We start from the raw sequence: 17,342 nt of genomic DNA on the forward strand, positions 1-17,342 counted from the left end.
AGTAAACACAGAGGCCTTTTTAAATCCAAGAATGGTCAATTGTGTATTTGGGGTAAGAAATGAGCAAGATGCACAGGTTAGTTCAAATCAATATGCATTTTAAACATAATAACACAAAAATACAGTAAATCTAAGCAACATAATAAAAATATCCCCATCCAAATCCGTCAGTTTAAGAGATATCAGGTTTTTGCATGTGCTGCGTCTCAATCCACTGCATCCGCCTATGTCAGCCTTCCACATCAGTGTTGAAAGATGGCCGAGTTACAGAAGTGTTTTTCAGACCATGAGACATCCCAAAAATCTGTCTTCTCAAGAAAACGTCTACAGCGTCCGAACAGTTTGGCCTACAAACTATGACCACTCTATGGAAATGGGAGACTCTCACGAACACGATGGTGCTCTCAGTTTTGCTGTACTACCCCACAAGTGTCACGAGACTCGTCTGAAGGTAACCCATACAAATGAATGGAAGTATGGAGGTAGTTATGTGCCAACAAAAATAAGGGGTTAAATATGTGTAAAAAAAAATACAAAAATATTTCCTGAGCTTTGTTATATCTCCTAGATATAGGACAGACACTTCAAAACCTTATTTGTTTACTGAATTTTTTGCCATTTATGAATGCGTTAGTCAATGCGTTTCTATGGGCTATAGTAGTAAAGGCCAAATTCAATATTTTATCAAAACATTTGTATATATTTTTTGATACCTAAAGGGGTCCTAAAATTCAAAATCAAATAAAAAAATGTAAAATAAAGAGCTTAATCTTAAGTAATATACACAGCATATGACACACGGTATTCAAACACTGGTGTGTGCCTTGTGCATCAACATACAACATAGATCAGACAGACTTTTATTCTAAGTGAAGGAGATGATGTCCCCGGCAGATCCTCAGCTACTCCCTCTGGGAAAGATAGCGCTGGTCTGGTACATTACAATACATGTATAGTATTTTCTACATATAGCAATTGTTCAGGTAGCCTTCTGCACTTATGTGAGTCCTTGGATGTCCCTGTCTATGGATGTGTCCATCTCAGTGGCTACACCCCTTATTGTTCATCCACTCCAGAATTGTTAGCAATGTTGTTAAGAAATCCTTTGCTGCCCTTTCTCTGTGGACCTCACAGTCTGGACAGTTGGCACCTTCCTTCTGCAATACAGAGAGGAAAACACTCACAATATATGCATAACATAGTCAAAAAAGAGAGGCTCTATGATACAGCGAGTGTAAAAAAGCAAGAGACAGAGAAGTCATTATTTTAATATTATAATAATGCAAGTACTATAGTACTTCTCTCCTGATTGCTCAGTTTGGCCAGGCAGCCAGCTCTCGGAAGAGTCTTGGTGGTTCCAAACTTCTTCCATTTAAGAATGATGGAGGCCACTGTTTTCTTTGGGAACTGCAGAAATGTTTTGGTACCCTTCCCCAGATATGTGCCTCGACACAATCATGTTTCGGGGCTCTACAGACAATTCCTTCGACCTCATGGCTTAGTTTTTGCTCTGACATGCATTGTCAACTGTGGGACTGTCACGCCCTGACCTTAGAGAGCCTTTTTATTCTCTATTTTGGTTAGGTCAGGGTGTGACTAGGGTGGGTACTCTAGTTTTGTATTTCTATGTTGGCCTGGTATGGTTCCCAATCAGAGGCAGCTGTTTATCGGTGTCTCTGATTGGGGATCATATTTTGACAGCCTTTTCCCACCTGTTGTTTGTGGGATCTTGATTTTGTATTGTAGCTTTTAGCCCTACAAAGCTGTACGTTTCGTTGGTTACTCTTTATTGTTTTGTTGCCGGTTATCATAAATAAAAATGATTAACCTACCCCACGCTGCATCTTGGTCCGACCATCATTACAACGGCGTTCGTTACAGGGACCTTATACAGACAGGTGTGTGCCTTTACAAATCATGTCCAATCAATTGAATTTACCACAGGTGGACTCCAGTCAAGTTGTAGAAACATCTCAAGGATGATCAATGGAAACAGAATGCACCTGAACTCAATTTTGAGTCTCATAGCAAAGGGTCTGAATAAGATATTCTGTTTTTTTATTCAGAATAAATTTGCAAAAAAATAAATAAACCTGTTTTGGCTTTGTCAAATGCAACCTTAGTGTGTAGATTGATGAGAAAAAAGTATATTTAATCCATTTTAGAATAAGGCTGTAACGTAACAAAATGTGCAAAAAGTCAAGGGGTCTGAATACTTTCCGAATGCGCTGTAAAACAGGATATATTTGTTTGGGCAGACGAGGGACAGTTATACTGATAGTAGTCTCGCTAGACTATACTGATAGTAACATAATGGTCGATCTCAATGAATTGAAAGTTAAATATTCACATCAATCCACTGATGTCTATCATCTACACTTACACCAACGGTCTCTACAGTAGGCATGTAAGACGCTGCGAGGGGATTTCTTATTATTTCACTGTTACTCACCTTTAATTATTATCAAGTACTTGCAACAAAAAAAATATGTTGAGAATATATAATGCAGGCACATTTATGTTAATTTGCCTAACGCAAGCCATGACATTTTTAGACAGTCTTTTTAACCATTAACCAAGGTTTCCAATTTCAATTTCAACAATGAAAATGAATGCGATTTGAAATATATTTACTGAACAGGCAGATATGTAATCAGAACTGTTGCAAAGTGGTGTTATGCTAGACTTTTCTGTCTAAATCGGAATATTAGTTATAAAAAAATATAGCTGCAAGTGGCAATTCCGGGGGCCAAGCCATAGTCACATTCAAGCCACCATGTGGTCAATCGGAGTGACCTTGGAGTGACTTTCTATCATTGTACAAAGTTTCGTGACAAAAGACCAGGCGGATATTTAGTGTCATCAAATCATATAGGAAGGAATAGTAGCAGCATTTTATAAAAAAAATATCTATCGTGGGGGACAAAAAGTCTAATTTGCGGAAAATGTAATGGGCAGTCTATAGGTCCTTATGGGAAACAAAAATGGGAAACAAACATCCATGTATATACAAAATGGCATTGACTGTAGCTAAAACGGGGCAGGTGATATGCTTGTTCAAAGTTTGGAATTTCAGTTGATCACTATATACAGTATATTAGAGAAGGGGGCCAGCAACTGGACGGTTGCCGGTTTGAATCACAGTGCTAATTGTTCTCATCAATAATGTCCAAAATATCAGAATCGGGCTGCCTGTGTAAAAGCAGCCTTAGTAGTGCTGGAATTTCTAAACTGTTCACTTGAGATGGTTTGTATCTTAAAATAACCATGTCTGAGTAATGAGCACAACATGTTATTAGTCAATGGCGACATGAACCTTATGTTTCTCTTATAAACACAGATGGAAAATGTTAAACAAATGTGTAAGAACTGTCTGAGAATAACAATAGTATAAGCAAACAGTAACGCAGGAGTCCAAATCAGCTATTCAGATTCTCTTCATCATTTTCACCAAGACAACAAAATGCTCTATAGCTGGAATTAAAGTGTACTAAGACAGCCAAAGGACAAGGTAGAATCCGAATCATCCCAATGCACCTCAAATGCAGCTGGCCTGTGTCTCCATCACACTGATTGGCTTACCTGTTTTATAAAGGACTTCAAGCTCTTCAGTCGGAAGGATAGTTTTAGCTTGTATATGGGTGAGGATTTATTCCCAGATTCTAACACCAGGACATTCACTTCTTTTTCAAAGCATGTGAGTGTGGACATGGGGCACTTCTGCTGAAGAGAGTAGGGGATATAATTAAACTCAAACAATGGATGTAAAACATCTGTAAGAAAGTCACACAACACTGTGGGAGTCAAGAGGGTTTTGTAGCAATGAGAGCCTCCAGAACAGATTTAACAGATCCAAATATGTCTCTTTCTTTGGTGGTGAGAGAGGAGAGTTACATTCATGTCATGTAAAATGCTTTGAGTTATAATCCCATTATATACATTTAAATAAATAATAATCAGGGCGGAGCATGGAAGCCTCAAAACAATTCAGTTAACTAACTCAGGATGATACAATCCAACAATTATAGTTCAATATTGTGTCTAACTGTCTAACCTTCAGCGCAATGAGTGTCATGTATTATACAGAACCAGTCAAAAGTTCGACACACCTACTCATTCAAGGGTTTTTCTTAATCTTTTCTATTTTTACATTGTAGAATAATAGTGAAGACATCAAAACCATGAAATAACATGTATGGAATAATGTAGTAAGCAAAAACGTGTTTCCAGATTGACTGACCTTCATGTCTTAAAGTAATGTAATGTGTAAAAAAGATGGTGTAGCAGTCGGACGTGTGTTTGTCTCGTCGGGTGTAAATAGTAAATACTCTGTTTCTTCTGGGGTTTTTTCATATGTATTTTAATCTCACTTTCCATCTACAAACTAAATATACTTTCTTGCAACCCACCTCACCCAATGTGGTACGGATCTGCTATCTTTATACTTTATAACTGGAACCTCCATCAGTAGCTAGCCAGCTAACTAGCTACTAGCTATTAGTCATTGTTAGCCACGGCTAGCTGTCTTCACCTTTAGCTCGGACACCAGCAGCTTTAGCTCGGTCAATACCTGCCAGTCTGCATAGCGCGATATCAACTTAGAGCATATCGGACTGCTTTTCTCTACCACATCACCGGATTCCTGCCGCAAGCTCTGGACCATTACACCAGATCATCGCAGCTAGCTAGCTGCAACCGAGTCGCTATTGTTGGCTAACGCCTCTGTGCCGAAGCAAGCACCAGTTAGCCTTGAGCTATCCTCGAGCTAGGCCCATCTCCCGGGTAGCCGATGAAGAATACCAGCTAATTCTTGGGCTATAACACCTTTTTTGCCAATTGGCCTGGACCCTTTACTGTCGACACGGAGCCCCGCCGATCCATCACGACTGGTCTGCCGACGTAATAATCTGATGTGGTTTCAACAGGCTTTTCCGTTGCGATGAGGCCGAAGACCCATCTGCTAGCCCTAGCCCTCTAGCTTTCTGAACGCCTTGTCTCCCGCTCGCCAAGCGTAGTAGCAACTACCGAACTGCTCCCTGACTCACCTATTGCTGCTCTTTGGACCCTATGATCACTCGGCGACACAGCTGATGCCTGCTGGATTGTTCACTAACACGGTACCTCACTGTGTTTATCTGTCGGCCCCAGCCTCGAACTCAGGTCCTGTGTGTATCTAACTGACCCTCTCTGCCCATTCATCGCCATTTACTTGTTGTTGTCTTAGCTCTCCTAATCAACACCTGTGATTGCTTTATGCCTCTCTCTGGACGGTTCTGACTTAGAATATGTGGACAACTACAAATACCTATGTGTCTGGATAGACTGTAAACTCTCCTTCCAGACTCACATTAAGCATCTCCAATCCAAAATTAAATCTAGAATCGGCTTCCTATTTCGCAACAAAGCATCCTTCACTCATGCTGCCAAACATACCCTCGTAAAACTGACTATCCTTCCGATCCTTGACTTAGGCGATGTCATTTACAAAATAGCCTCCAACACTACTCAGCAAATTGGATGCAGTCTATCACAGTGCCATCCGTTTTGTCACCAAAGCCTCATATACTACCCACCACTGCAACCTGTAAGCTCTCGTTGGCTGGCCCTCGCTTCATATTTGTCGTCAAACCCACTGGCTCCAGGTCATCTATAAGTCTTTGCTAGGTAAAGCCCCTCCTTATCTCAGCTCACTGGTCACCATAGCAGCACCCACCCGTAGCACGCTCTCCAGCAGTTATATTTCATTAGTCAACCCCAAAGCCAATTACTCCTTTGGCCACCTTTCCTTCCAGTTCTCTGCTGCCAATGACTGGAACGAATTGCAAAAATCGCTGAAGCTGGAGACTCATACCTCCCTCACTAACTTTAAGCACCAGCTGTCAGAGCAGCTCACAAATCACTGCACCTGTACATAGCCCATTTGTAAATAGCCCATCCAACTACCACGTCCCCATATTGTTTTTTAGTTTTTTTTCTCCTTTGCACCCCAGTATCTCTACTTGCACATTCATCTTCTGCACATCTATCTCTCCAGTGTTTAATTGCTAAATTGTAATTATTTCGCCACTACGGCCTATTTATTGCCTTACCACCCTAATCTTACCTCATTTGCACACACTGTATATAGACTTTTCTATTGTGTTATTGACTGTACGTTTGTTTATTCCATGTGTTGTTGTTTGTGTCGCACTGCTTTGCTTTATCTTGTCCAGGTCGCAGTTATAAATGAGAACTTGTCCTCAACTGGCCTACCTGGTTAAATAAAGGTGAAAAAAAAATAAAGAAAATTATGGACTATCGTATCTATTTGCTTATTTTAGCTGTTCTTTCCATAATATGGACTTTGTCTTTTACCAAATAGGGCTATCTTCTGTATACCAACCCTTGTCACAACGCAACTGATTAGCTCAAACACATTAAGAAGGAAAGAAATTCCACCAATTACCTTTTAACAAGGCACACATGTGTGGTTCCCACCGTGAAGCATGGAGGAAGAGGTGAGTTGTGTGGGGGTGCTTTGCTGGTGACACTGTCATTGATTTATTTAGAATTCAAGGCACACTTAACCAGCATGGCTACCACTCTCACGTTCTGACCTGTAAAGGTGTTATTTGTTAGTGTTTAGTTTGGTCAGGACGTGGCAGGGGGTATTTGTTTTATGTGGTTCAGGGTGGTTGTGTGTATGTGTCCATGTAGAGAGGGGTATTTGATTTATTAGTCCAGGGTTTTGGTTATTGTTCTATGTTAGTTTATTTCTATGTTCTGTCTAGTCATTTGTATTTCTATGTTTAGTTAATTGGTGTTGGGGCCTTCAGTTGGAGGCAGCTGTCTATCGTTGCCTCTGATTGAAGGTCCTATAATTAGGGGTTTGTTTGTATTGTGGGTAGTTGTATTCTGTTTTGTGTTCTTCACCTGACAGAACTGTTAGTGTCATTTTTGTAATTGTATACGTGTTTCATTTTGTTTCACCTTCTTCAATATTAAAAAGAAGATGAGTATACACTTCCCTGTTGCGTCTTGATCCTCCACACACGACACCCGTTACAACCACAGCATTCTGCAGCAATACGCCATCCCATTTGGTTTGCGCTTAGTGGGACTATCATTTGTTTTTCAAGAGGACAATGACCCAAAACACACCTCCAAGTTGTGTAAGGGCTATTTGACCAAGAAGGAGAGTGATGGAGTGCTGCATCATATGACCTGGCCTCCACAATCACCTGACCTCAACCCAATTGAGATGGTTTGGGATGAGTTGGACTGCGGAGTGAAGGAAAAGCAGCCTACAAGTGCTCAGCATATGTGGGAACTCCTTCAAGAATGTTGGAAAAGCAATTCCAGGTCACTACCTCATGAAATAGTTTTGATGTCTTCACTATTATTCTACAATGTAGAAAATATTAAAAATAAAGAAAACCCTGGAATGAGTACGTGTGTCCAACCTTTGACTGATAATGTATGTCTCCAAAATTTGGTCAAATACAGTTCCTAGTGAAAGTCTACACGCCCCTTGCACAGTCTTCACATTTTGCTGTATAAAGTTTCAGCTAAAAAGGCATTAAACTGTGGACATACATAACCCGTAGTATTTAATCTGTCTATGCACACTAGGCAAGACCAGGGCGGACCACCCCCTGTATTTTGGTAAGCGTGCCAGGTTGTGCTAAAGATTAGGTAAGTAGTGGGAAGGCAGGTAGTGTAGGAGAGGGAACTCTTTTTAATTTTTACTTTCTTTGCTTTGGTTCCGTCCAGCCCCTTTTCCCCACCTACCGTGTTAAGGAATAATAAAATCACCGTAAACTGGATTTTTCTCTGCCTCTGTCGTACTTCCCCACACCTACGATCACATATATTTTTTTCACTCCACGGGAAGTTGAGATGTAGCAGGGTGTTGCGTTCCCTCCTCCAAGAGGCGTACGTAACAGTATTGTGGAGTAACTACAATGTTATTGATCCATCCTCAGTTTTCACAGCCATTAAACTCTGTGACTGTTTTAAAGTCACCATTGGCCTCATGGTGAAATTCCTAAGCGTTTTCCTTCCTCTTCGACAACTGAGTTAGGAAGGACACCATCCTAAGTGTAATTAATAACTTTATGCTCTGCTTTTTTTTACCCATCTACCAATAGGTGCCCTTCATTGCGAGGCATTGGAAAACCTCCCTGGTCTTTGTGGTTGAATCTGTGTTTGAAATTCACTGCTTGACTGATGGACCTTACAGATAATTGTATATGTTGGGTACAGAGATGAGGTAGTCATTAAAAAATCATCCATGCAACTTCTGACTTGTTAAGCAAATTATTACTCCTGAACTTATTTAGGCTTATGGTTGAATAGTTATTGACTCAAGACAGAATGTGGAAAAAGTCAAGGGGTGTGAATACTTTGTAAAAATTGCTCAAAATTACTCAATTCCCACTGGAAAGCCCTTCGGTGTGTCTTCGGCATTAACGTTCTTTAACACATGCTTCTGTCTTTTCACTTGGTCATGCAGGCCAGTAATGTTAAGTGAAATTAATATTGCTTAACCTCTGTATTTTCAAGTATTGTGGTGGCAGTGAAGGGGGTTCACCTACAGGTCATGATAGGGGCTGTACCAAATGTTTGATGTATTATAATAATTTATTATGCTTATGTTGTATTAATAGAAGGGGAGGGGTTATAAGACATTACATTACATTACATTTAAGTCATTTAGCAGACGCTCTTATCCAGAGCGACTTACAAAATGGTGCATTCACCTTATGATATCCAGTGGAACAACCACTTTACAATAGTGCATCTAAATCTTTTAAGGGGGGGGGGGGGGGGTTAGAAGGATTACTTTATCCTATCCTAGGTATTCCTTAAAAAGGTGGGGTTTCAGGTGTCTCCGGAAGGTGGTGATTGACTCCGCTGTCCTGGCGTCGTGAGGGAGCTTGTTCCACCATTGGGGTGCCAGAGCAGCGAACAGTTTTGACTGGGCTGAGCGGGAACTGTGCTTCCTCAGAGGTAGGGGGGCCAGCAGGCCAGTGGTGGATGAACGCAGTGCCCTTGTTTGGGTGTAGGGCCTGATCAGAGCCTGAAGGTATGGAGGTGCCGTTCCCTTCACAGCTCCGTAGGCAATCACCATGGTCTTGTAGCGGATGCGAGCTTCAACTGGAAGCCAGTGGAGAGAGCGGAGGAGCGGGGTGACGTGAGAGAACTTGGGAAGGTTGAACACCAGACGGGCTGCGGCGTTCTGGATGAGTTGTAGGGGTTTAATGGCACAGGCAGGGAGCCCAGCCAACAGCGAGTTGCAGTAATCCAGACGGGAGATGACAAGTGCCTGGATTAGGACCTGCGCCGCTTCCTGTGTGAGGCAGGGTCGTACTCTGCGAATGTTGTAGAGCATGAACCTACAGGATCGGGTCACCGCCTTGATGTTAGTGGAGAACGACAGGGTGTTGTCCAGGATCACGCCAAGGTTCTTAGCACTCTGGGAGGAGGACACAAGGGAGTTGTCAACCGTGATGGCGAGATCATGGAACGGGCAGTCCTTCCCCGGGAGGAAGAGCAGCTCCGTCTTGCCGAGGTTCAGCTTGAGCTGGTGATCCGTCATCCACACTGATATGTCTGACAGACATGCAGAGATGCGATTCGCCGCCTGGTTATCAGAAGGGGGAAAGGAGAAGATTAATTGTGTGTCGTCTGCATAGCAATGATAGGAGAGACCATGTGAGGATATGACAGAGCCAAGTGACTTGGTGTATAGCGAGAATAGGAGAGGGCCTAGAACAGAGCCCTGGGGGACACCAGTGGTGAGAGCGCATGGTGCGGAGACAGATTCTCGCCACGCCACCTGGTAGGAGCGACCTGTCAGGTAGGACGCAATCCAAGACCTCGCCCTCCTTACATTTATAGGGTCCTAGACACAGATTAGCAATATATATACATTATGAGGTTTAATATTGTTTCACAGTAATTTTCTAGGCTCTCTGCCTCTTATGAAGAAACTGTCTGAGAAATGTGTGACTGTGAAGACAGAACTCTGCAGGGGAGTGTAAGAGATAAGAGATTAGTCAAACATTCCACTATAAAACAACTTGGACATTTACTGTTAACATTTTAGATAGCTATATAAACAAGAGTTTTAGTGTTGAGTAGGCATGGTTTTGGTCTCATGAGTAAAAGATAATGACGTAGGCAGTGACATCACTAGGGCTGGACTTCGGGTTTAATAAAATAACTTGGGACCTTTTCTTTGATGCAGAACTTATTCAGAAACATGCGTTATGTTCCTGATGTCAACTTCTGTCTGCTATCCCATTAATAAAGGTTTTTGAATGATTTAATTAAAGAAATTGTCATAATGCTAATTTCACCAATGAGCCAATGATTGACAAGGAACAAGGAAACGAACCCCAACATTTGGTGAGCTAGCCAGGAGTGAGTGTCAACCCCCGGTTGGAGGAGATTCCACACCATGGTGCCAGAGCTCCAAATTTAAAAAGGTAAGCAGACACCCGTTGAATCTAAGTCTGTAATTAATTGGCATTCACTGGTGTGGTTTCCCTCTAGCAAGTAATTGGCACCTTACTCAATCTAAAATATAGACATACACTTTGAATATGAAATAGTCGGATTGTAGTTTGGTGTAATTACGTAACGGGCTATTGGTGAAATGCATGATGTCAATATAGGATGAATGTTTTTTTGATTTTATTTGTTAGAGGTAGTTCGGCGACAATTACCCAATACTTGTTGGCAGAGGTGATTCAGCGCTAATCACCTAATTTTATTTGTTAGAGGTAATTCAGAGCGACAATTGCCCAGGTTTTAATTTTATTTGTTAGAGGTAATTCAGAGCGACAATTACCCAGGTTTTGAAGAGGTGGTTCAGTGTTAATCATCCATTATATGTTGGGAGCTAATGCAGCGATCATTACTTAATGTTATTTTGGTTTTGGAGAGGTGGTTATAATACTCATCTCGTCTATTTTATTTTGGGTTGTAATGCAGGCAATCTCTACTGAAAACAAGTTATTTTATTTTTGTAGTGTTTATTTTGATGAGGTACCCTGTGAATGAGTTGAGTTGTTTATGAATAGATGGATTATGGCGGGGTTTATTGGGTAATGGCCCAATAGTGCAATAAAAAGTTAGGAGTAGGACAGAAGTTATTTGAATAAAAGGTTGAATGTATTTGTTAGTGACACTTTCCTATCATAGGACAGTACTGGTGTATAACATATTACGGTTACTATACACCCGTAAGATATAACATTAGGAATTGAAGTCTGGCATGCGGGTGTCTCTGTGAGGCCCGTGTGTAAAATATTTTTGAGTTTAGTAGAACCATTTACTATAGCCTGGAGTAAGTGAGAGTAGAATTAGGATTTCAGTATCAACCACTGTTATTTAACACACACTGAAAGAAGATAGATAAGAATTTATATAGGTATATTCCTACATATTACACCCACTTTAGGATAATCCTATAGAAATTGGAAAACACATTACACCCAGACTATCTAAATAAAAAGCCGGAGCACCATGGCACAGTCAAACCAGAATGAGGAGATAGGAGCAATGAAGCCTGTCACGCATGTTGAATATATGCAAAAGACGTTTCCTGCTGTGGAATTTACATAATCTTTTATGAAATGGCATGTCTGGACAGTGATGGCAGGAGAAAATAGATATCCAATGGTTGGTTCATTCAACAAGACTAGGTTGGATTTAGTCAAGGAGATAATTCAGACAAGAAAAATGGACAAAAAGAAGGGGATAAAGAAGAAACTGTGATTGAAATGATGATGCTGGAAGGACAGATCTTCATGAACAAGGCTACCGTGACCAAACTAAAGATGGAGAGAACAATAGAATGCGGGAGGAAAGAACTAGGTCAGGACAAAGGCAGAACAGGAGTACTCCCCACCGCCCAGCTGCCGTATGAGAATCAACCCAGAGGACCCCTGGGTGACTATACACAGATCTACCCTCTCATGCCACTGACAGAAGAAAATGGAGAAACAACCACAAAGGAGGTGGATGGCACAACAGCAGCAACAAGCGACATGAGAACAGTAGAATTGGATGAAAGAAAAAAAAACAAGGCACAGTTCCTGGGGGAAGTTTTCCATCGCCACCCCAACACACTCCACAAAAAGGAACAGACTGCAAGACCCTAGACATCTGCTCAAGTTGTTTCTACAGGCTCACCACAACCACAGCCTGCAGCTCCTCCACAGTCATATCTGTCACACCTGTGAACCTGGCACCTGCAGGGTATGGGCTTTTCACCATTCAGCCTTATGGTGACACAAAAACATGGTATGGAAGAGGATATGGGCCCGCCAAAGTTTTCGTGACTGGAACAACACTCAATGCAGGACCTGTGGGCGGTTGGGGTATGTGAGTTCGCAGTGTGGCGGAAATGGAAGAAGAAGAGGAAACAACAGGGGCAGAGGAAACTTTGGGCCTGGAAGAGGAAGTGGAAACTTTGCTAATGACAGAGCACTGCCATGGCCAATGGGAAATTAGAACACCAAAAGTTCTTATTTCCCTCAGAATCAACAATGACGGTGCCCGACTCCCCTGCTCCAGTATAAATTCAATGATGGAAGAGAAGAGCCAATGGTTACTCTTAATGTTAAGGACATGACCTACCATTTATAATAGACACGAAAGCTCACTGTTGATATTTAGGTAAACCTGGACAAGTTATTGGAGCTTCCCTGAGCAAATCATCAGTAACAATAACAGGGACAGCTGGACAGCCCAAGAATGTGTACTGGACAAAGACTTGTTTGATGTACCTCTGCTTGACTCTGACATGGTGCTGTTCGTTGATGGTTCTGCTTATATAGATCAAAGCACGGCGACGAAACATGTAGGATTTGATGTAGTAGATGTGGAAGGTGATATTGAGGTTATACGGCCCCTACCAGACCATTTATCAGCGCAACAGACATATTTATTAGCTCTGACCACAGCTTGGGAATTGGGGGAAGGGAAGGCCTTTACTGGCTGCTGAGATTTAGCGTATGCTATTGGGGTTTGTTTGTTATGGTGTGGGATTTGAAAAGCAAGAGAGTTTACTAATACCACTGGCACACCTATTAAAAACAGACCTTATGTTGAACAGTTGATTGAAGCTATGTGAAAACCTAACACATTGGCTATTGTTAAGGTTGAGGCATACATGGGTTGGTGTGATAATGCTAGAATTGGTAACAGCATAGCTGATGTGGAGGACAAATTGGCTGCTTCCCGTTGTCACACACATGCATTTTATTTTTAGTCATTTGTGTCATTTGAAACTACTGATCTCGAGAAACAGCAGCAGGCTGATATTCTCAGTCACCAGGTGTGGCGGGAGAGAGGGTGTGCTCTCTGCCCTAGGTCTGGCTTATGGCTACATCTTTTGTCTGGCATGCCCTGTTTACCATCAACCATTTTCTTTAATATTTGCCGATTGGCTCATGGAGTGAGCCATTCGTCAAAGGGGGATATGAGAGGAGAACGGAGAAGGAGGAGAACGTTTGAAAATTTGACCCAAAAGAAAATTTGACCCAAAATTTGAATTAGCACGTAAAACTGTTCATTTATCGTTGCACGACATGTTTGTTATATAACATAGACAAGGGAACTCCACTGCAACCAGGGAGGTTCCCCACTCCAAAAGGATATTTTGTCCACCTAGCTATTGATTTCCTAGACATGGTAGAGCGAAAAGAAAGAAAGACATACTGCCTGGTGATAATTGACAGGTTTACCAGGTGGGTGGAACCATCCCACCACCAACCTTGATGCGCGAACAGTAGCAAAATTGCTAGTTAGGGAATTTATACTCAGGTTCGGAGTGCCGGAGGTTTGTCTGCAGACAATGGGACCCATGGCAACAAAAGAGGCTGGGATCTACCAATGAGGATGGAACAGAGGAGAAATGGGGAAGACCACAGTCCGAGGGCCGAGACCAAAGGTCAGAAGAACCAACAGAGGGTTCAGCCACAGAACCTGAAGAGTCAACAGATGTCGAGGACACCATCATACACACACACGATGGTTGTGAAACAAGAAAATCGCAACCATGGAAACACACATGCAGGGTATTTGTTGCTCTCCAAATCCTACCCATTCCCTTTGTGGACGGGGATGTGGAGAATAATAAATGGGTGAAACAGTGACATACATGGGATTACAGGGGAGGGGGAACACATCTGGCACACGGGTAATGATTTTCCATGAACCCAGTTCCACAACCTTTTTGTGGGAAACCCAGGTAGTACCAATTGGAAAGAAGGATTTTGGATGTTAATTACTCCATTTTATGCAAAGGACCAATACCAGGGTTCGACAAAGAAACAACAATTATACTATTCTGATGTTAGTCACTAGGGGAAAGGAAGTAGCATGGGAATGTGGATTATCCAATAAGACAATAGGTAATAGTTCAGATGCAGCTAAAGAATTTAAGGAGGGTGGGCCCATTGAGACTAAATGGCCAAGGTAGAAGAAGGTTCCTAGTGTACAAACAGGTAACAATTCCCAGCTGATTAAATGCATAGGACCTCCAAAAGTACAATGGGGAGAGTATCTGACTGGTAGTGTAAAGCCCCTAAATGATAAAGGAGATGTTGTGTTGGCAGGATTAAAACCCACAATAACTCCCCGTTTGTATCTGCAACTCAGGGAATGTGAATGTAGGAAACACTATCAATTGCCTGTCTTTCACAGGCCTAAAAACAGATACCAGTAGTTTTGATGTACTGGATGGGCAACAATTGATAACTAGGGTAAATATGTCAAACATAGGCAAAGGCATGGGGACACCTCCGGATCATCTCTGGATCTGTGGGGGTAATGGCTACATGTTCCTCCCCATGGGATGGTCAGGGTGGTCAGGGTGTTATGGTATGTTATGGGATGGTCAGGGTGTTATTATCTGGGGAAAACTGAACTGACAGTAGCAACATTACTTGTTTCTGAGCTGCTGAATAGTTCTTTGCAAATTAGTTTCAGATCGAATGGCAGAGCTAAAAGAGCAGCTCAAAATAATGAAGCTTATGGACAAGTGCTGTCTCAGGTGGAGATGGCAGCCCTAGTAATCTTTCTAGGTGCAGGAGTTGTAGTAAAGGGTAAGGGGATTAACAATTTGACATACTCCATGCAGGTCCTTACTATCTTGAAAGTACAGGGTTGTCACTAAATGTGCAGAATTTGAAGGCAGTAATGACCAGAGAAGAAATGGCACACATTGGCTAAAGACAGAAGGGCCTACAGGTCCTTTGGAATAAATTATGAGGATTACTGTGTTATGTTGCTTCCTGACTTCTCTGACAACATGACAGCTATTATAAATGATCTGGTTAAATTAGGTTGTAGTCTGGGAAAAGCTGACAACACCATCTTTGACCAAATTGGACACTGGTTTAATGGTGTATTTGGAAACGTGATGGGTAAGGTAATGATGTTCCTGTCTGCCATGATTGTTCCACTCCTGGTAGGACTACTGTGTTTTTCTGTTGCTTTATGTGTAGCGGGGTGCGTAATTGGCAGCAGAGAAGTCAGGCACAGGAGAGCAGAACTGGGTAATAACCAGAGATTTATTAAGCAAAACCAACGGCATCCAGGACAACAAGATACATGGGCACAAAAATAACCTGTTGTGCACTCACGGGGAACGTACACAAGCACTACAATAAACAATCCCACACAAAGACATGGGGGGAACAGAGGGTTAAATACACAACAAGTGATTGAGGGAATTGAAACCAGGTGTGAGGAAAAACAAGACAAAACACATGGAAAATGAAAAGTGGATCGATGATGGCTAGAAGACCGGCGACGCCGACCGCCGAGTGTCGCCCAAACAAGGAGAGGACCCGACTTCGGCAGAAGTCGTGACATATGTATAATAAAGTGCTTGGCTAGAAAGACTGTTGAACATTTGGGGATTATGGGATGGGTATGTTGGGGTGGTCACAAGAAGGGAGGAAACTTACCTAATGTGTTAGCGGGAAGATATATGAGACACTAGAGCTTGTCATGAATATATGGGTCAACTGAGAGAAGAGTATAGTGATAGGAGAAACTATGCTAAAGGGGATTTTAGTGTGTTAGACTTACAGTAACAGGTGACAGGTGTAAACCTTTCTAGGATAGAGGAAGGCATGGGAGCACCTTTTGGATGGATGTGGGTATGCAGTGACAAGGGGTATCTCATTTTACCTCCTGGATGGGGGGATGTTGTTATTTGGGGAGAACAGAAATGTACATGTTAAGAATTCCGTTATGTTCCTGATGTCAACTTCTGTCTGCTATTGCATTAATAAAGGTTTTTGAATTAATTAATTAAAGATATTGTCATAATGCTAATTTCACCAATGAGCCAATGATTGACACGGAACGAGGAAACGAACCACAACAGCAGCATCATGTTATGGGTATGATTGTCCCCGGCAGGGACTGGGGAGAATTACACAATTACACACGTTTATGCCAAAAACACAACAGAATGGCTTTCCAATAGGTGTTGAGTGTTTCTGAATGGTTTATTCTCATTCCTGACTTAAATCGTCATGAAAATCTGTGAAAAGGTTTGAATACTGCTGTCCAACAATTCCCAAACAAAATTATTAGCTTGAGTAATTTTGACAAAAACAATGGATATGTTGCCCTAAGAGTTGTGCAAGGTTGGTAGAATCTTATTCACAGTGATTCACAGCTGTAATGGCTGCCAAAAGTGCTTCCACTGATTATTAACTCTGGGATAGAGTTGACATCAATGAAGACATTTTCATTTCCTATTTTGTATTAATTTGGAACATTTCCTATAAAATGTTTTTTTTTAGATCGGTAGGACAAATACATTTTTAGATTTTATTTTAGGGCAGCATAATGTGAAGGCTGTGCAACGGGTGTAGAGACTTTTACTAGTGACTGTATTATTAATGCAGAAATAACACAAATAAACCACATACCTGATAATCATCTAAAGTTGGGGTGTACAGTCTGCAATCAAATGACTCCTGGTAAGAGAGAAAATAACAGGCTACAACACAGATAATGTAAACATAAAAACAAACAGTGAAAAAGTAATGTAATTGTGTGCTGATGTTGATTCTACAGTGCATTGAATTTTATTCCATTATAGACTGAGTGAACATAACTTTAGGAACACCTGCTCTTTCATAGCTTTCACCTGGATTCACCTGGTCAGTCTATGATTCGTTATTGATGTCACTTGTTAAATACACTTCAATCATGGTAGTAGGTGCCAGGCGCACCAGTTTGAGTGTGTCAAAACTTGCAACGCTGCTGGGTTTTTCACACTCAACAGTTTCCCGTGTGTATCAAGAATAGGCCACCACCAAAAG

The 17,342-nt window shown here is 41.7% G+C and overlaps 1 protein-coding gene across 1 annotated transcript in view; it reads right to left on the bottom strand.

Moving 5' to 3' along the window:
- Positions 1-1,093: 1,093 nt before the first annotated feature.
- Positions 1,094-17,342, bottom strand: part of LOC106580769 (interleukin 15, like) — a 29,204-nt gene continuing 12,955 nt past the window's right edge. The window contains exons 3-5 of the mRNA XM_082966095.1: positions 16,947-16,994; positions 9,270-9,625; positions 1,094-1,157 (exon numbers count right to left, since the gene is read on the bottom strand). Coding sequence (XP_082822221.1) covers positions 1,094-1,157; positions 9,270-9,625; positions 16,947-16,994 — 468 coding nt within the window. The remainder of the gene's footprint in view (positions 1,158-9,269; positions 9,626-16,946; positions 16,995-17,342) is intronic.

The sequence above is a fragment of the Salmo salar genome, chromosome 20, assembly GCF_965601325.2.
Source record: "Salmo salar chromosome 20, fSalSal1, whole genome shotgun sequence".
Classification (NCBI taxonomy): Eukaryota; Metazoa; Chordata; class Actinopteri; order Salmoniformes; family Salmonidae; genus Salmo; species Salmo salar.